Source organism: Monodon monoceros, unplaced genomic scaffold (genome assembly GCF_005190385.1).
Source record: "Monodon monoceros isolate NGI ecotype Baffin Bay Population unplaced genomic scaffold, NGI_Narwhal_1 Super_Scaffold_13, whole genome shotgun sequence".
Taxonomy (NCBI): Eukaryota; Metazoa; Chordata; class Mammalia; order Artiodactyla; family Monodontidae; genus Monodon; species Monodon monoceros.
Genome location: NW_021703769.1, coordinates 250,999 through 269,487, shown reverse-complemented (window position 1 = coordinate 269,487; position 18,489 = coordinate 250,999). Strand labels below are relative to the sequence as shown.

Here is an 18,489-nt window from a genome sequence, read left to right as displayed (position 1 = left end):
AGTGAAGTAGAGCAGATCCAACAGGTTGACTTTTCTAAGCAAAGTAGATAAACCGTGTCTGCATCAGAGTCCTTAAGGTATCATGATTTGGGCGATAGGGGTCAGGGAGAACATAATTTTTCTTGTGCATGTGCAATTCTGCCAGAGAATTAATGTTTGGGGGCCGGGTGTTTCCAGAGGAAGTTGGCAGAAGTCACAGAAGAAGAGTGGCTGAGCATCCCTGAGGTCGGCGATGCCAGAAACAAGCGGCAGCGGAACCCCCGCTATGAGAAGCTGACCCCCGTTCCCGACAGCTTCTTTGCCAAACATCTACAGACTGGAGAGAACCACACTTCGGTAGATCCCCGGCAGACTGTGAGTACCCACAGAGAAGGCAAACGGGGCTCCTTGTGTCTGGTCGGACAGATCAGGACGGGGGGCGGGGGCAGCGCTGGAGGAGCCGGAGTATGTGCTCCTGCTGTGCCGCGGCTGAGTCTGTCCGACGGTTCAGACGTTGGGCTCCAGTGGAAAGAGTTTCCAGAGATGAGAATGAAATGCATGCAAACGCAAGCCAGCGTTTTGTCCTTGCTTCCCCCAGCAATTTGGAGGTCTGAACACACCCTATCCAGGCGGACTGAACACTCCATACCCAGGTGGGATGACACCTGGATTGATGACACCCGGCACAGGTGAGCTGGACATGAGGAAGATCGGCCAAGCCAGGAACACTTTGATGGACATGAGGCTGAGCCAGGTGAGAGGTTGTGTCATGTGTTATTTTCCTACAGATCATATTAAAGAATTTTTGGTTTTGCTTATAAAGCTAATTTATATTTGTGAAAAGTTCACCCTTTGAAGGGCTTCGTCACACGTTAAACAGACCTGCGACATGTCCAATTCCCTGTCCCGTTACACAGTGTGATGGGATTCTGCACGCAGGCTGGTGCGTGTGTCGACCCAGAGGGTGGGCACAGGTGTGCTGCATTCGGTGCCAGCAGCGAAGGGCCACCTGATGCGGTTCTCCTGCTCCCTTGGGGCTTGGGGTCTGTGGCAGGTGACAGAGGGCTGCCTGAGGAGCAGCCCAGACAGGCGCTCGTGACAAGCCACGTGCTTACTGTTGATGTCGCTTAATGCCCTTCCCTCTTTACATAAAAGTTAAACGTACGTGTGTTCCTCCTGCACCCTAGTGAATCCTTGTGTCCTTACGGGGCGTGCACTTGGTTCCGTGCTCTAGAAAACCCAGGCAGAGTGAAGACCCTTTCTCATATGACATGCATGTCAGAAACCGTGAAGGAAAATACTTTCAAATTGACTACGTACAAATTAAAAACTTCTGCACGATAGAAAGCACTGTAAAGTCAAGAGAACCAAGGAAAATACTTTCAAATTGACTACGTACAAATTAAAAACTTTTGCACGATAGAAAGCACTGTAAAGTCAAGAGAACCAGCAAATCGGGAGGGAGTCATGCACATGAAAACCAGACCCAGAGTAGTCGTGTGTGTTGAAGAGAGTGTGGACCTGCACAGGCCAGGACGTGACCAGGGCGGCACACCCACACCACTGGGGAATGCTTTGTGTTAAAGATTTTTATGGAAAAATTTCACACATACTTAGAAAAACAGCAGAGTGAAGTACTCAGCCATTCCTGTTGCTTCAGTGGAAAACTTAAATTTTAATTGAGCTTTTGCTATACTTGAGTTTTTTACGGTGAGCAGGTATTTTACAGTAAAAAAAATAAGTAGTAGCTTACAGATCCAAAAAATTGCACGTTTTCATGCTACTAGATATGTATTTACTTTATAAGTTGGAGAGTAGTTCATTGTGAATATCATGATTTAGCCTTTGATTGATGGACCTTTTGGGTGGTTTCTGCTTGTTCGTGGTTACAAACCATGTTTTTTTTATTTTTTAATAAATTTATTGTTTATTTTTGGCTGCGTTGGGTCTCTGATGCTGCGCGCAGGCTTTTCTCTAGTTGCAGCGAGCAGGGGCTACTCTTCGTTGAGGTTCGTGGGCTTCTCATTGCGGTGGCTTCTCTTGTTGCGGAGCAGGGGCTCTAGGCGCTCAGGCTTCAGTTGTTATGGCACGTGGGCTCTAGGGCACGCGGGCTCAGTAGTTGTGGCGCGCGGGCTTAGTTGCTCCGTGGCATGTGGGAATCTTCCCAGGTCAGGGATCGAGCCCGTGTTCCCTGCATTGGCAGGTGGATTCTTAACCACTGCGCCACCAGGAAAGTCCCACAAACCATGTTTTGATGAACTCCTCCTGCTTGTATCTTTGCAGATTTAAGTAAATATTTTTACAGTATCTTTAAAGTGGAATTGTTGGATTGGCTTTTTTTTTTTTTTTTTTTTTTGCGGTACGCGGGCCTCTCACTGTTGTGGCCTCTCCCGTTGCGGAGCACAGGCTCCGGACGCACAGGCTCAGCGGCCATGGCTGCTCCGCGGCATATGGGATCTTCCCAGACCGGGGCACAAACCCGTGTCCCCTGCATCGGCAGGCAGACTCTCAACCACTGCGCCACCAGGGAAGCCCTGGCATATTTTGACTTAGGTGCCGAATTGTCTCTCAAAGGCACGACATTCCACACTCGGCAACATGGGGGAGCTGGCTGTGCCATCGATCACCCCCCACCCCCACCCCGTTGGCAGCTCTGGTCTGGGGGCCTTTGTCTTTGTCTTCACCAATCTGGGAGGCCCATTCCCTCCAACAAGCCTCCACTTAATTTGCATCCTTGTGAGTGGTGAAGTTCAGCTTCATTTACGTTGCATAGATCTAGTTTGTTGTTTATCTTTCACACTTGTGTGTAAAATGTAGAGAAAAAATAGTAATGTTTTGTGCTAAGGTATGTATAAGATAAAACTTAAAGTTTTAGCCGTTTCTAAGTGTAGAGCTCAGGGGCATTGAGTGCATGCACATTGTGCCCCGTCACCACCATCATCCACGGCACTTCCTCGTCTTCCCAAACGGAGACTCTGTCCATATGAGACACGCACTCCTCAGCCCCTACCGTCCTGCTTTCTGTCTCTGTGAATTGACTACTCTAGGGACCTCATATGAATAGATTCATACAGTATTGGTCCTTTTGTGGCTGGTTTATTTCACATACTTTCATTTATGTCCTCAAGGCTCATGCATGTTGTAGCAGGTGTCAGGATTTTCTTCCTTTTCGAAGCTGAATGATGCTCCATTGTATGTATGTATAAACCGCATTTTGTTTATCTTGGTATCTGTCATGACACTTGGGTTGCTTCCACCTTTTGGCAATTGTGACTAATGCTCCTGTGAGCCTTGGTGTACAAATATCTGTTCAGTTTTCAGTTTCAGTTTTCAGTTCTTTTGGATATAAACTCAGAAGTGGAATTTCTGGGGCACACGGTAATTCTAGGTTTACTTTTTTGAAGAACCACCATACTGTTTTCCACAGCAGCTGCACCATTTTAGGTTTCCAGCAGGGCAGCACTGCACAAGGGTTCCAGTTTCTCTGCATCCTGAACAATATTGGTTACTTTTGGCGTTTTGATAGTAGCCATCCTCATGGGTGTGAAGTAGTAGCTCATGGTGGTTTTTCATTGGCATTTCCCTGATTGGTGACGTTGAACATCTTTTCATGTGCTTATTGGTAGTTTGTATCTCATCCTTGGAGAGATGTCTATTTAAGTCATTTGCCCTTTTTTTGGGGGGGGGCGGGTTGGGGGGTCATGCTGCGTGGCTTACAGAATCTTAGTTCCCTGACCAGGGATTGAACCCGGCCCTTGGCAGTGAGAGCGCCAGGGAATTCCCTCGGTTTTGTGTTTTCTTGAGTTTTAAGAGTTCTCTGTGTATTTTGGATAACAGTTCTTTATCTAATATGTCTTTTCCAAATGCTTCCTCCTGGCTATAGCTTGTTTTTTCATTCTCCTGACAGTGTCTTTCACAGACAGAAATTTTTAATTTTAATGAAGTCCAGCTTATCATTTCTTACCTTCATGGATTGTGCCTTTGATGATGTAGTATCTAAAAAGTCACTGCCAAACCTCAGGTTATGTAGATTTCTTCCTGTGTTGTTTTCTAGGTCTTTTTTGCCAGTACCACACTGTCTTCATTACTATAACTTTATAGTAAGTCTTTAAGTTGGGTCGTGTTCTCCGACTTTGTTCTTCTGCTTCAATGTTGTGGTGGCTGTTCTGGGTCCTTTGCCTCCTCTCCATGTGAACTTTAGAATCTGCTTGTCAATATCTACAAAGTAACAGGGATTTTGATTGGGAATGTGTTGGATCTACAGATCAAGTTGGGAAGAACTGACATCTTGACAGTACTGAGTTTTCCTGTGCATGAACATGGAATCTCTCTCCATTGATTTAGTTTTTCTTTGATTTCATTTGTTAAGGCTTTGTAGTTTTTCCTCTTACAGATCTTGTACGTATTTGTCAGGTTAACGTCTAGGTATGGTTGACCCTTGAACAGTGTGGGGTGTTAGGGGCACTGACCCTGTGTGCAGTTGAGGGCCGTCCACGGCCGTCGGTTCAGCCAGCTGCAGATCGTGGAGCGGTGTGTATGTGTTGAGGGGGAAAATCCAGGTATAAGTGGACCCACGCAGTTCAAACCCGTGTTCAAGGGTCCACTGTGTTTCACAGTTTTGGGTGCTCTTGTAAATGTTGTGTTTTTAATTTCAGATTCGACATATTCACTGCTGGTATGTAGGACAGTGATCGATATTAACCTTGTATCCTGCAGCCCTGCTGTAATTACTTATTAGTTCCGGGGGTTTTTTGTTGATTTTTTTCAAATTTTCTACATAGATAATCAATCAAGTTGCCTGCAAACAAAGGGAGTTTTCTTTCTTCCCGTCGCTTTTCCTCTCATCCTTTCCTTGTCCTGCTGCATTTTTGCCCACTTTTTACTCAGGTTGTTTTGTTTTTTGTCGTCACGGTAACTTTAAGACACAACTTGAGAGAATGCCACAATGAACTTGCTCCATGCAAATGTAAAGAACGTTAGCTGAAATCATCAATCTTTGTGATTTCTGGGTTTCACTCATTCTTAGATGGACCTTATGTTCAGTTAGGCTTTTCCACCCTGGGACTTTTATGTTTTCTTTTTTTTTATAAAATCTTTGTTCTGTATGGGTGAAATTTGCTTATTATCGTTACAAACTATTGTTTGAGTTAAGGTTGTTTTCTTACTTAAAAGTTCCCATGCCCACTGGTAGTCGGGATTAGGGGAAGGGGCTCCAGGGACCCTCCGAGGACTTCGTTCCAGGCAGTCCTGGCTCTGTCCGACTAGCTGGGCTTGGCCTGTCTTGCAGGTATCTGACTCGGTGAGTGGGCAGACTGTGGTTGACCCCAAAGGCTATCTGACAGATTTGAATTCCATGATCCCGACTCATGGAGGGGACATCAAGTGAGTACCCTGCAGGGCCAGTGGCTGGGTGGGCTCGGCTTGCCGGGAATGTGTTGGATTTTATTTGAAAAATACGCAGCCAGAACAGGATGTGGATGTTCTAAGAAAGGTAGAGTGGGGTTGTTTGATTTCTCCTTTAAAATATATCTGTACCCGTTCACTGTGGACATTAAATTTGTTACAGATGACATTCCAAATCCGTGTGTGTGCCGAGCTAGCGAGCAGCTTGCCGATTGCGTCCCATGTTTCTGACCTTGACCTTGGGCTCGATGCCTGTGTGTGTGGAGGTGCCGCAGACTTGGAAGGGTGCCGACTGAGTTCTGGCTTGGTTCTGTCAGCAGGGGCATCAGATGTGACAGTCTGGACACTGTCTGCAGTGGCACCCTCCTCCGGGCCGGGCGCCCTCAGCAGGTGGTGGCCTGACCCAGTGCTTTCTCGCCTGCACAGTGACATCAAGAAGGCCAGGCTGCTGCTCAAGTCTGTTCGGGAGACAAACCCTCACCACCCGCCAGCCTGGATCGCGTCGGCCCGCCTGGAGGAAGTCACTGGGAAGCTGCAGGTGGCTCGGAACCTCATCATGAAGGGGACAGAGATGTGCCCCAAGGTAGGGCGCCCTCCCCAAGCTGCACCCTGCCCCGAGGGGCTTCAGCGTCTGGGCCGCGCAGGACACCGTGGGAGTGAGCTGGGCTTGGAGGGAATTGCCTGCCTTTTGGTGTTGAAGCTGCAGGCGGTGGGACAGGCGAGGAGGGGAAGAAAAGTTGGGAAAGGGTTTTTCCTGCTTATTTTTACCTGGAGTGAAAGCCTGACTGCCGCTACTTCAACAGGGAGATAACCTTAACTAGAGAGACCAAGGCTGGTCAGCCCTTTGCCCTCCCTGACGTCAGAAACCTGGAGGTGGGCCTGACTCTTAGGGGGTGTGATTGGATCAGCTCCAGAAAGTCCTGAGACCCTCTGAGGGACTGTACGCTCACTGTGAAGGCTGGGGCACCCTGACAGCCAGAGGTGCCCTGCGAATCCTTCCCCCAGGACGTTAGCATCAATCCGAACCTCCCAGGCAGACGCAGGGCTGCCTGCCTGTGTGTCTCCACCTCGTCGTGGGTTGACTTCCTACCCTGAGCGCAGGCTGTGCTCTCCTCACAGTGTGGTGGCGTGTCTTTCCCACACAGGCACAGACGTGCTGTAGCTACGCTCCCGTGTGTGGGGCTTTCAGGGGGTCTCTGGCGCAGGCGTGCTGGGCGCCCAGCTCACCGTAAACCCCGGGCCCCGCGGGTGGGAGGACCCTGGCCCCCCTGTCTCCAAGGCTCGTGTGTGCCCTTCTGGGGTGCCTGCCGCCCCACCAGCCTGTGCGTACACTGTCTGTCCTGTTCCTTTGCCCCCCAGAGTGAAGATGTGTGGCTGGAAGCAGCGAGGTTGCAGCCTGGGGACACAGCCAAGGCCGTGGTGGCCCAAGCTGTCCGTCACCTCCCGCAGTCCGTTAGGATTTACATCAGAGCAGCTGAGCTGGAGACAGACATCCGCGCCAAGAAGCGGGTTCTTCGAAAAGGTGAGCCTCCCTTAGGGACCCGGCAGGAGCGGCGCCGCCTGGCTGTGTACCTGGAGGTGGGGGGCAGCCCCGCTGCTCTGTTGCCGGCCCGGGGAGCAGCCTCGCCGCTGCTTCGCTCGGGCTCTGCTGGGAGGGCTTAGAGAGTGGGGGACGCTCTCCAGGCCTTCGTCTGCCCTGGGTTGCTTCTGCCCTTGGAGCCTCTGTCAGGGAAGCTCCTGGTTGAGCTGCCCTTTCCTGCTGTGTGGCCTTGGGTGAGGGCAGGTGCTCTGTGGCGCTGTGGAATGCTGTGTGCAGGTGCTGTGCGCAGGGCGAGGGAGCCACTAGAAGCTGGCCTTGCGGCGCTAGCCTTCCCGTTTCCGCCCGCAGCAGGTAGAAGGTGCCACTCGGGTCTGAGTCTTAACTGCCTCGGTGGTCGCACTAGAGTGGCATGTGAATTAACTGCTTCCCATCTTGGGAAACTCCTGCAGGGCAGTGTGTTGGTGTGTGTGCCATTGGCTCGTGGCACGCTGAATGGTTTGCACGCCGGGGAAACTGAGTCCACCTAGGAGTCACTGCCAAGATGGAGCTTTTTTTTTTTTTTTTTTTTGCTGTACGCGGGCCTCTCACTGTTGTCGCCTCTCCCGTTGCGGAGCACAGGCTCCGGGCGCGCAGGCTCAGCGGCCACGGCTCACGGGCCCAGCCGCTCCGCGGCATGTGGGATCTTCCCGGACCGGGGCACGAACCTGCATCCCCTGCATCGGCAGGCGGACTCTCAACCACTGCGCCACCAGGGAGGCCCCCAAGATGGAGCTTTTGTGGGTAGTTTGCTTTTCATTGTTGCAGAAGTGAGAAAAGAACAGCTTTGCTCCCTTCACTGGAGCCGTAGAGGAGATGCTGCTTTTGACTTTTGTTCCAGATTCAGCACCAGCTGGTCGGAAGGCTGACCTGGAGTAAGCCTGTGCAGGCGGCTTGTTCCCCTTGAATTTGTAGTGTGGGTAAAATAGGTGTGTTTTGGGGAATTGAGGGCAGCTTGCAGTGGGCAGTTTCCAGCTCTTGTTTCTAAGGTGTGTGTTTGCGTGAACCGTCAGGGGCGTGTGATGTCAGATGTGCAGGGGTTGTTGGCTGCGGCCTGTGGCGCTCTAACTCTGTGTTTGTTAGGGGCCAGGTGGTGGCCACCTTGTGTGTGACCCTGACCGCGTGTGAATGTGTGTGTGTTCCAGTGTGTTTTCCTCTCGGGTCTGGTTTCTTGATTGCAGCCCTGCCACACTTAAAATGAGGCCGGGGCGGAAAGTCAGCACCTGTTTTGGTTTATAGAAATCAGCTCATCTCTTTTCAGCCAGGAAAATAGTTCTCTGATGACAAACACATTAAACTCTGGGTAATTAGCACGATTTATTTAGGAAAGCTCTACTGAATTTCCCCTGCCACAATGTGATGAATGGTCAGAATGGCTTTGTGGCCACTCCCTGTTCACCCCCAGATTACCTGGGTTCATTTCCAGTTGGCTTCAGATTTGGAGAGGGGACTGGGCCTGGAAGGGGGCCTCCAGGGGAGTGTCGAGTGGTCGGTTTCCAGGCCGTCCTGGGCCTCCCGGCTCTGCTTTCCTTCAGGCTGCGCGAAGGTGGGGGGAGCGTGAAGCCCCAGCTGGCCTCCACCCTGCTCCCCGGCCCTGTTCCTGGCCTTCCCCGTCCTTAGAGTGTTTCCAAAAACAGTGCTCTTTCTCTAGGTGCCTGGGGCACAGCTGGCGATGCCTCCTTTAGCTCTTGGTGAACCTGACAGCTACTGCTGGAAGGATCTGATATTTGGAAACCAATGACAGTTACTTCCATCAGTGACTGGGGAGGACTCTGTGCCAGCTCTCAGGTTCTGCTTGAGCTCTGTGTCCCAGCTGACATTGTGGTCCTTTGATGGGAGAACTTGAGCTTCACATGCTACTTGAGACCTGAGGCCTTAGGAGGCTGAGTGACGTGGGGTGGGTGCTTGGCCTCAGTCTGCGTGCTGTCATCTATAAGGGCCCCTGTGGGCCTGTGAGCGCTGAGTTCCGGGGGCCAGGCTGCGGGGCTGCTTCCTGTGGGCTTTGCTCACGATGAAGGTGTCAAGCACCGTGTTCCTCTGCTAATCGTGCAGGCCTGGAGCAGTGGAGTGACTCTGTCTCCAGCCAGTGTGCTCTGGTCCATAAAGTGAGTACAGGATGGCACCATGTGTCCCCACCTTGGGGCCAAGGGCCAGAGAGTGCATTGGCCTCTGATCGCAGGCTGTCTAGTTCAGACTGCTCCGTTCCTGACCGGGCTGGCCCTTCCACCCCGGCTGGCCACAACTCTTGGAGGTAGCCTTGACCTGGCGCGGTGGATGGTCTCTGGGGAGCACCTTGGTGAGATCTGGACTCGTCAGCAGTGGTTGGCTTCAGCTCTGTACCTGTGGGCTATTGATGAAATGCCAACAGAGGAGTTCCCAGCCTCTCCCGAAAAGTGGGGACCGTCCTGGGCCTCATGCCCATCGCGGGGTGAAGTTAATGACCCCATGGCCACTGGCGTGGAGTGTGACCAGGGGGAGGGGGCAGGCAGGGCTGGGGGGGCGGGCGGGGCGGGCCCCCGCAGGCCTCCTTATCTGACATCACTGCTGAGGGGCTGTTCCCTCGGTGGTCTTGGCTTTCTTGGGCTGCTGTGCTACCTGGTGACTGTCACTCCGGGAGGCGGGACTGCTCAGCCAGGCCTCAGGACGCTGCTCTGGGCTGTGGTTGAGGTCTCTCCTCCCGCACACGGTGGCAGACTGGTGTCACCGTGGGGGTCAGGGCTCACCTCGCCAGCCGGGGCTGGTCTGGCAACACGTGGAGGCCAGAGAACTGGGTCAGCCTCAGCCTCCAGTGCAGGAGAACCATGGCCACAGGCCTTGGTGGACACATCGTCCCTCGGGATGAGACTTCTGGACAGCTGAGTTCAAACTCGTGGGGACAGGGACCAGGCTCCCCCAGGGATGACGACATGTAGCCTGCGGCCACGTGCCTGTCAGCGCTCCCTCCTGGCCCCGGGGGTCCTGGTCGAGCGAGAAGCACTGCTGTCACCGCGTGTGTCCTCCTGCGAGGGTCCCGCAGCTGGTGCCCTGCCGGCGCTGGGCCGAGTAACAGGTGTGGTCAGGCCAGGGAAGCCCAGGGGCCAAGCCCTTGGCTGCACCTCTTTTGCAGGCTGGTGGCGCTGTGGTCCTTGCAGAGCCCTGGGCCGCAGGCTGGGGCATCGTCTTCCATGGCAGGTGGCTCCGGAGTGGCAGCGTGTTTTTTGTCATAGAGGGGAGGTCCCCATGAGCCCTGGACCATGGGAACCTTTGAAACTCACTGGGGGTGGGCCCCTGGGGTTCATGGGGTATGTCTCCCCACCTCTGGCCCACTGGTCTTAAGCATCTCGGGCCCGTGCTGCTTCCTGCTCACCAGCCGGGGAGGGACTGGCGTGGAGTGCGGTGACCTGGAGCCACTGCCATCTGGTTTGGCCATAGGAGAGGAGGGGCACCCCGTTTTCAAGGGCCTATAAAGGGGAGAGGGGTGCCCCATTTTTACAGGGCCTATAAAGGAGGGAAGCCCGTCTCCCAGAGGTGGGAGGGGCTGCTTCTGCTGAAGGGAGGAACGCCAGAGACTTGGTGAGGCCGCAGATTCTGCACCGTTGAATCTTAGGGCTGTTTCCCGCAAGCTTGGCCCGTGTTTTCTAGAAAGAAGATCTCCTTTGGGCTGTTCTGGTTTCCTGCCTCCATCAGCTCTTAGTCACCGTCACTCCTGCCAGGGGCTGACTGGAGGCCTTGCCTCAGCCTCCCTAGTCCCCCTGCTGCAGGGCTCTGTGTTTAGCTGCCCAGTGTTTTGGCTTTTTCAGTAAATTGCATCTGAAGGAAGGGCTCTGCTGCTTAAACAGAGGTTTGGGAGTTTCCGGACTGCAGGATGTCATAGCTTCTCCTGGGAGCTGGTCCCCCTTTCCTGCTGTCACTCGTGTGAACTGAGGCCCCGAGGCTGCCAGTGTGGTGCAGCACCTGGTGCCTTTGCTCTCGTGCTCCTTGGGGTCCAGGGAGGAGCCCTTGCTCTGCCGTCCTGGGCAGATGCGGATCCCAGAGTCATTGGCGCTTTGTGTCCCCGTGACTTCCGCACACTCGCTCACACGCAGCCTACTCGACTGGCCCTTCCTGGGCAGCGGGTGCCTGGTCTGCGCTGCCTCATTTTCTCATGTTGATTTTCAAGTGTGAGTGGGTGTGAGATGATGCACAGCCTTCTCTGCCACCCTTGCTTGCTGATTTCGGGACGTCTGCACTGGTCCCTTTGGTGTCTGTCCAGACCCGTGGGACCCATGTGAAGTCCCGGCCTGTCACCCAGGGCAGAGGCCATCTGGACTTGCTGGCAGCAGCATCCTCTGTGACGCAGTATCTTGCTTTCACTTCCGTTTTTCTGTGATCTGGTTTCTTGTTTGACCTTTCCCAGCCCTTGAGCACGTTCCAAACTCAGTTCGCTTGTGGAAGGCGGCCGTGGAGCTGGAGGAGCCTGAAGATGCTAGAATCATGCTCAGCCGAGCCGTGGAGTGCTGCCCCACCAGCGTGGAGGTGAGCCCCTGCCCGCGGAGGCCTGAGCCCGAGGCCGTTGTCTGCAGGAGGTGTCAGCTGGGCCTTGAGCTCACTGACGGACGCCTGGGCTGCTGCCCTGTGGTCCAGCGCCAGGCGGCACAGTGACCGTATGCTCCTGCAGGAACCGCAGAGCAGAATCTAGCTCGGCCCCGACCCCGTGGGAGCTCCGCGCGGAGCACTCTGCTTCAGGGCCCGGCCTCCTAGTTCAGCTCGGAGTTTGCCAGTGGGACCTGGAGGGTGGGTGACAGAAAAGACTGGTATGTCTTTCTGCCGGCCCAGCGGGAGGTTGGCTGTGCCTCAGAGCTACTTGGATTTCTTTAGTTTTAAATTTTCTTGTTCACAGCGTTTTGTGAAGTGACTTTTAGTCATGATTTCATGATGTCCAGTCTGTCTTTAATTATCCTAAGGGGTGTTGTGAAATTCTCCAAACAAAATTAATCTTAATTTATTTACATAAAAATAAATAGAGCCCATACACATTTTTGGTGATAAACTGTTGCATAATCAAAACCTGGGGTGTGAGAACTCCAGACAGCTGAACACCCGTGTCCTTTCAGTTTGCGAAGGTGACAGTGACACCCTGCTCACCTTCTGTCCTAATGCCGTGTACCTTTAACCAGTGTTTGGAACGCGGGGCTGAGAACCCGTCAACTATTCATGTTAACCGCATCACTAAGTAAGTCAGAAGCATAACCAAAGAGCTTTCAGATGAGGCAGAAAATGCCGCCGCACACGTTCCTGGGCCCTGTTTAAAATGGTCCTTGAAAACTTGTACAAAGGATTTTGTGCAAGGGCTGTGGCCTGTGGAGGGTCCACCTGACCTGGCGGGTCTCTCCGTGCAGCTCTGGCTCGCCCTGGCCAGGCTAGAGACCTACGAAAATGCCCGCAAGGTCTTAAATAAGGCCCGGGAGAACATCCCTACGGACCGGCACATCTGGATCACGGCCGCCAAGCTGGAGGAGGCCAACGGGAACACGCAGATGGTGGAGAAGATCATCGACCGGGCCATCACCTCCCTGCGGGCCAACGGCGTGGAGATCAACCGCGAGCAGTGGATCCAGGTGAGATTGGCAGGTGCCACGGTGTCCACTTTAAACACGGACGCCCTCCTGCTCGTCAGAGTCCCTTGGAGGGTGGGGACATCGGGGTGGCACCTGAGAGGCCCGTCCTCACGCTGGCAGGCACAGCAGGCACAGGGGTGGCTTCTTATGTGATCACCTCGTGGCTTTTTATGGAGGTGCAAGCCTGAGTGCATCTAGGGGGAAACTTCGTGTCCCGATGCTTGCGACCAGCCCCGCTTTTCCAGTAGAGAGGATACGATTTAAAGGAGAGTGAGCCTTCGAGCTTCTGTCTCTCAGGTCCCCGTCTTTAACTTCTGTAGATCGTGGCCAGCGAGGTCTTTGAAAGCACTCTAACCCGCCGCCAGGCCACAGCTGCCCTCTCCTGCCTCGTCCTGCCCCTGTGCTTCACCCACCGCCCTCAGCCTCGGAAGTTGGCCCCAGCCCTCTGCCGCCTCCCTTCTCGTGCCCCTGCCGCCTCCCTTCTCGTGCCCCTGCCGCTGCGGTGCTGCTTGCCCGCCTCCCAGTGGCTCCAGCTGGTGCACTGGAGCTGCTCCAGCATCACCTTCCTCCCGAGGAGGTGGCGATGGATCAGTACCTCTGTTCTCTTCCCTTCCTGTGTTTGGGCGGTGTTTTAAAATCTCAGGTGCAAGGCCTCATGTGTATCTCTAAAATCGAACCATCTAGATTCAGCTCCTTTATTTATTTAGTGTTGTTTAACCATTTTTGACATTCTCATTCCTTTGTGTGGATCCCGCTTTCCAGCTGGTGTCATCTTCCTTCTGCCTGACGGACTTTTTTGAACATTTCTTTCAGTGCAGGCCTGATGGTCAGTTCTTCCAGTTTTTAAATGTCTGGAAACAGTCTTTATTTCTTCCCTGCTTTTGAAAGATATTTCCTCTGGGTGTAGAACTCTAGGTTGACAGTTTTTTCTTTCAGTGTTTTAAAGACACTGTTCTTGCCTAGGTTGTTCCCAGCGAGACACCTGCTGTCATCTTTGCTCCTCTGTACGTACTTTTTTTTAAAAATTAAATTAAAAATTTTTTAGATTTCTAAATTAAAAGATTTCTGTCTGCTTTTAAGATGTTTTTCTGTATCATGGGTTTTGAGCAGTTTGATTGTAATCTGACTTGGTGTGGTTTTTCATGTTTCTTGTGTGTAGAGTTCGTTCAGTATCTTGGATCTGTGGATTTATAGATTTTATCGGATTTGGAGAATTTGTGTCCCCTGTTTCTTCAACTCATTCTCTTTCAGGCACAATTACCTGCTCACTAGGCTACTTGAAGCTGTCTTCCAGCTCATGGTGATCTATTCATTTTTTAAGTTATTCTTTCTGTTTCATTTTTTAACAGTCTGTTAAGCTATAATTGTCCATAAAATTTACCCATTTAAAGTGGGTAATTCAGTGGGTTTTAATATAGTGGGTTATTTATCTTTTTATTGTTTATTATCTATTTTATTATTGAGTTGTAAGAATTTTTTGTATATATTTTGTATACAAGTCATTTGTCAGGTAATTGTATTGCTTATAGCACAAATGTTTTTGATATAGTCCAATTTATTTATTTCTTTTGTTACTCATGCTTTAGGTATCATATCAAAGAAACCTTCCCTAACCTGAGGTTGTGAAGATTACTCCTGTGTTTTTTAAGATTTTTATTTTTTAGTGCTTACATTTAGGTCTGTGACCCATTTGCCTTAAAAGAGTTGAACTTCACGCTTTTACAAGTGCGTGTCCCGTTGTCCCGGCGCCACTAGATCTTCCCCTGTTGAGTAGTCCTGGCCGTGCTGTGGAGAACCAGCTGGTCATAAATGTAGAGGTTTACTTCTGGAATCTCAGTCCTGCTCCGTTAGGCTGTATGTCTGGGTTTGTGCCAGCACCACACTGTGCTGTGGCCTTGAAAGGAGGAGGCTCTGTGAGTCCTCCTACTTTGCTCTTTACAGATTGTTTCGGCTGTGCTTGGTTCTTTGTGTTTTCATATGAATTTTAGGGTCAACTTGTCACATCCTACAAGACAGCCAGCTGGGATTTTGATAGAACAGATCACCTGGGCGGACTGTTGCCATTCTAACAGTCAGTGAACGTGGGGTGTCTTTCCAGTTATTTAGCGTTTTTTTTTTGTTGTTTTTTTTTTGCGGTACGCGGGCCTCTCACTGTTGTGGCCTCTCCCGTTGCGGAGCACAGGCTCCGGACGCGCAGGCTCAGCGGCCATGGCTCACGGGCCCAGCCGCTCCGCGGCATGTGGGATCCTCCCGGACCGGGGCACGAACCCGCATCCCCTGCATCGGCAGGCAGACTCTCAACCACTGCGCCACCAGGGAAGCCCCATTTATTTAGTTTTTTAAAAAATTTTTTCAGTAATGTTTTAGTGTACTAATATTACACTTATTTTATGTAATCTAAAGTACTTTTTTATTTTTGACGCTGTCATAAATAGAATTTTTTCTTGCTTTCATTTTCAGGTTGTCCGTTGTTAGTGTGTAGTAATACAATTGATTTTTAAATATTGATCTTATGTCCTGTGACCTTGCTGAAATCATTTATCAAATTGTAATAGTTTCAGCAGATTCTTTAGGATTTTTTATGTATAGGATTATACCGTCTGTAAATACAGTTTTACTTCCTCTTTTCCAGCACGGTGCCTTTTATTTCCCGTCTGCCTGCCCGGCTAGAAGAGCAGTGGTGAGGCCCCCACCTCTGGTCATGGAGCTGGGGGACGTCTAGTCTTTCCTGTGGGTGTGGTGTGAGCTCATACGCCCTCTGCTCTGGTCGGTTACAGAAATACTCTCTTTTTCTCAGTTTCGTCTTGGATAACTTCTGTTGCTTTGTCCTCAGGTTTCGCTAATCTTCTGTAACGTCTAATCTGCTGTTCATGTCATCGAGGACATTCTTCATCTTAGATCTTGGCAGTTTTCACTTCTAGGAATTTTGATCTTTTTAAAAACCTTCTATCACGTCTTTCATGTTGCCATATAACACTCGAACACGTGGACCGTGATTATCATAATAGTCTTAGTGCCCTTGTCTGCTCCTTCTAACACTGGGTCGCTTTGGGGTTGACTTTGGTAGACGCTGAGTATCTTCTTCATCATGAACCGTCCTGCCTGGTTGCCTTATGCCTGATAACGTTTGCTTTGCTGCGGACGCTGTGCCTTTTCCCTTGTTGGGTGCCAGATGCTTTTGTGCCGCCGTGAGCATTCTGGGCTTCGATGTTGAGCGTGGTTCTGTTATTGGAAACGTTCTGACCCCGTGGGTCTTGCCTCGACACTTGCTGGGTGGGACCGACCGTAGTCAGTGTGGGCAGTTTGGGACTCACTCTCCTGTGGAGGTGACCTCTGGGTGTTGTGCTCAGTGCCATGTATCTCCTGGGGGTCTCCGCTCTGGCCAGTGGGAACAGGCGCTGTTCCTGGACCCAGCTGTGCTCTGAGGACCACTCCCACTAATCCTTTTGGACTGTTTTTTCCAGCCCGCCTGTGCTGGGTTGTGCTCAGTGGAGAGCACGGGGGCCCCTCTGTAGAGTGGATACCCGGGGCTGTCTCCTTGCGTGGCTCTCCTCTCTCATGCCTGGTGCTCTGCCCTCCGTGCTCTTCTGGGGCGCTGAGCTCTGCCCCTTGGCTGTGGGTCAGCCTGTGCCCTCTCCTGAGCCTTTGCCCTTGGCTCTCGTCTGCCTGGGATGCCTTTCTGATGCTTATTACCATGCCCGAGGGGCTCAGGCGAGGGCTGCTGTGCTGTGCTCCTCTCACAGCCAGGGAAGCCTGGCTCGGCGTGTCCAGCCGGCCTGGAGTCTCTGGGTGATGGCATCGGCAGGGTGCTTCCTACTCCTTTAGCTGTTGCAGACAGCACTACAGAAGCGTCCTGGCGCATCCGTCGTTTTGAACGACTGGGAGTATGTTCCTTAAAAGGCGTTGCTGGGTCAGCCTGTGTGAGTTTTGTTTTGATAGGGAGCTTGAAGCTGCCCGCGGTAGAGGTCGTCGCTGTGTCCACCCTCAGCCGCACGCATGTGCCTCTGTCCCCACCTTTGCCCGCACACTTCAATGTCGTCGGTCTGACGTGTGTAAACGCGCGTCCCTCTCTGCATTGCCGGTCCTTCCCACCGGCTGTGCAGGAGGCTTCAGTGGCACTCGGTGTCTCGTCTCTGGAACCACGACGGTCTTCTCTCTGCCTGTCCTGAGAGCTGCTGGCCTGAAGTCCAGTGCTTTTCTGCTGGTCAGCCCGCGCCCCCTGCCTGCCGGAACGCCCGGGTGGCTGGTCCCTCCCCAGGTTTCTGTCTCACCTTCCGTGTGCCGGGCTCCTTCCCCCAGTCAGGTCTGCCCCTTTGGGTTAGAGTGGCTCTTCCTTTTGTCCATTTCAAATCTGGATCCCAGGCCGACAGTACGAGTGTGAGTGACATCATCTTTTACCCCCAAGTGCTTTGGAACTTTCTTTGCATAGCAACCCTTTATGGCCACTGAGTTGCCTACTCTAGTACTTTGTACACAGTAGGTGCTTATGCGATGTCTGTTAAGTGGGTAGGTCAGGGATTTGTGGAGTACTCACCTGCTGGGTGTCAGGGAAGGGTGAGCACAGTCAGCGGGCAGTGGCAGGGCCACGAGGGCGTCAGAAGCCTTGGAGCTCACCACCTGCAGCCCGCTCCGTCCGGGCACTGCGTCCGCATGTCAGGCTTCTGCAGCTCTGGGTGGCAAGTTCGGTTCTGTGTCCCTCTTTCAGGATGCCGAGGAGTGTGACAAGGCTGGGAGTGTGGCCACCTGCCAGGCGGTCATGCGTGCCGTGATCGGGATTGGCATTGAGGAGGAAGACCGGAAGCACACGTGGATGGAAGATGCCGACAGCGTGAGTGTGGCCACATGGGCCTGGAGTCTGTGTTTGTGGGGAGCTGCTCTGCTTTGGGAATCTTTCTGATCTGCTGGTTTTTATCTTATTTGTTTATTTACTTAATTCATTTTTGGCTGCATTGGGTCTTCGTTGTTGCACGCAGGCTTTCTCTAGTTGCAGCAAGTGGGGGCTGCTCTTTGTTGGGGTGTGCGGGCTTCTCATTGCAGTGGCGTCTCTTGTTGTGGAGCACAGGCTCAGTAATTGTGGCTCGCGGGCTCTATAGAGTGCAGGCTCAGTAGTTGTGTCGCGCGGGCTCTAGAGCGCAGGCTCAGTAGTTGTGGCGCATGGGCTTAGTTGCTCCACGGTCCATGGGATCTTCCTGTACCAGGGCTCGAACCCGTGTCCCCTGCATTGGCAGGCGGATTCTTAGTCACTGTGCCACCAGGGAAGTCCCTGATTTTTAAACGTAAGTTGCAACTGTAAGGAGTACAGTTTTCTGTTAGTCTGCTGCAGAGCTAGAATTTGAGCGCTTGCTAAGCTGGACCTGGAATCCATCTCCCAAACCTTCCCAGCTGTTCACCCTTGACCTCTGGACCGTCCCTACCTCTGGTCTTTGCTGTAACCTGCACTTCAGAAAACATTTGCACATGAAGCTCTTGTCCCCTCTGAAATGATTTCCTTGGAGTGGTATTCCAGAGAAGAGATGATGAGTTCAAGATCAATAAAAACATTTGAAGCTTTTAATACCTTAAATGTGATAGCCTCTTCCCCGCCCCCGCCCCTGCCCGCTGTGTTGGATCTTCGTTGCTGCGCACGGGCTTTTCTCTGGTTGCGGTGAGCGGGGCTACTCTTGGTTGCGGTGCGCGGGCTTCTCACTGCAGTGGCCTCTCGTTGCGGAGCACGGGCTCTAGGCGCACGGGCTCAGTAGTTGTGGCACATGGGTTCAGTAGTTGTGGCTCGCGGGCTCTAGAGCGCAGGTTCAGTAGTTGTGGCTCACGGGCTTAGTTGCTCTGCGGCATGCGGGATCTTCCCAGACCAGGGCTCAAACCCGTGTCCCCTGCATTGGCAGGCGGATTCTTAACCACCGCGCCACCAGGGAAGCCCAATAGCCTTTGATTTAAAAATAACTTTAGACTTACAGAAAA

At 52.4% G+C, this 18,489-nt stretch overlaps 1 protein-coding gene across 1 annotated transcript in view; it reads left to right on the top strand.

The window, feature by feature from the left end:
* Window positions 1-18,489, top strand: part of PRPF6 (pre-mRNA processing factor 6) — a 35,277-nt gene that overhangs the window by 5,964 nt on the left and 10,824 nt on the right. Inside the window, exons 5-12 of the mRNA XM_029220739.1 lie at window positions 178-354; window positions 578-733; window positions 5,267-5,361; window positions 5,809-5,965; window positions 6,742-6,904; window positions 11,334-11,452; window positions 12,316-12,534; window positions 17,240-17,362. Of these exons, the coding sequence (XP_029076572.1) occupies window positions 178-354; window positions 578-733; window positions 5,267-5,361; window positions 5,809-5,965; window positions 6,742-6,904; window positions 11,334-11,452; window positions 12,316-12,534; window positions 17,240-17,362 (1,209 nt within the window). The remainder of the gene's footprint in view (window positions 1-177; window positions 355-577; window positions 734-5,266; window positions 5,362-5,808; window positions 5,966-6,741; window positions 6,905-11,333; window positions 11,453-12,315; window positions 12,535-17,239; window positions 17,363-18,489) is intronic.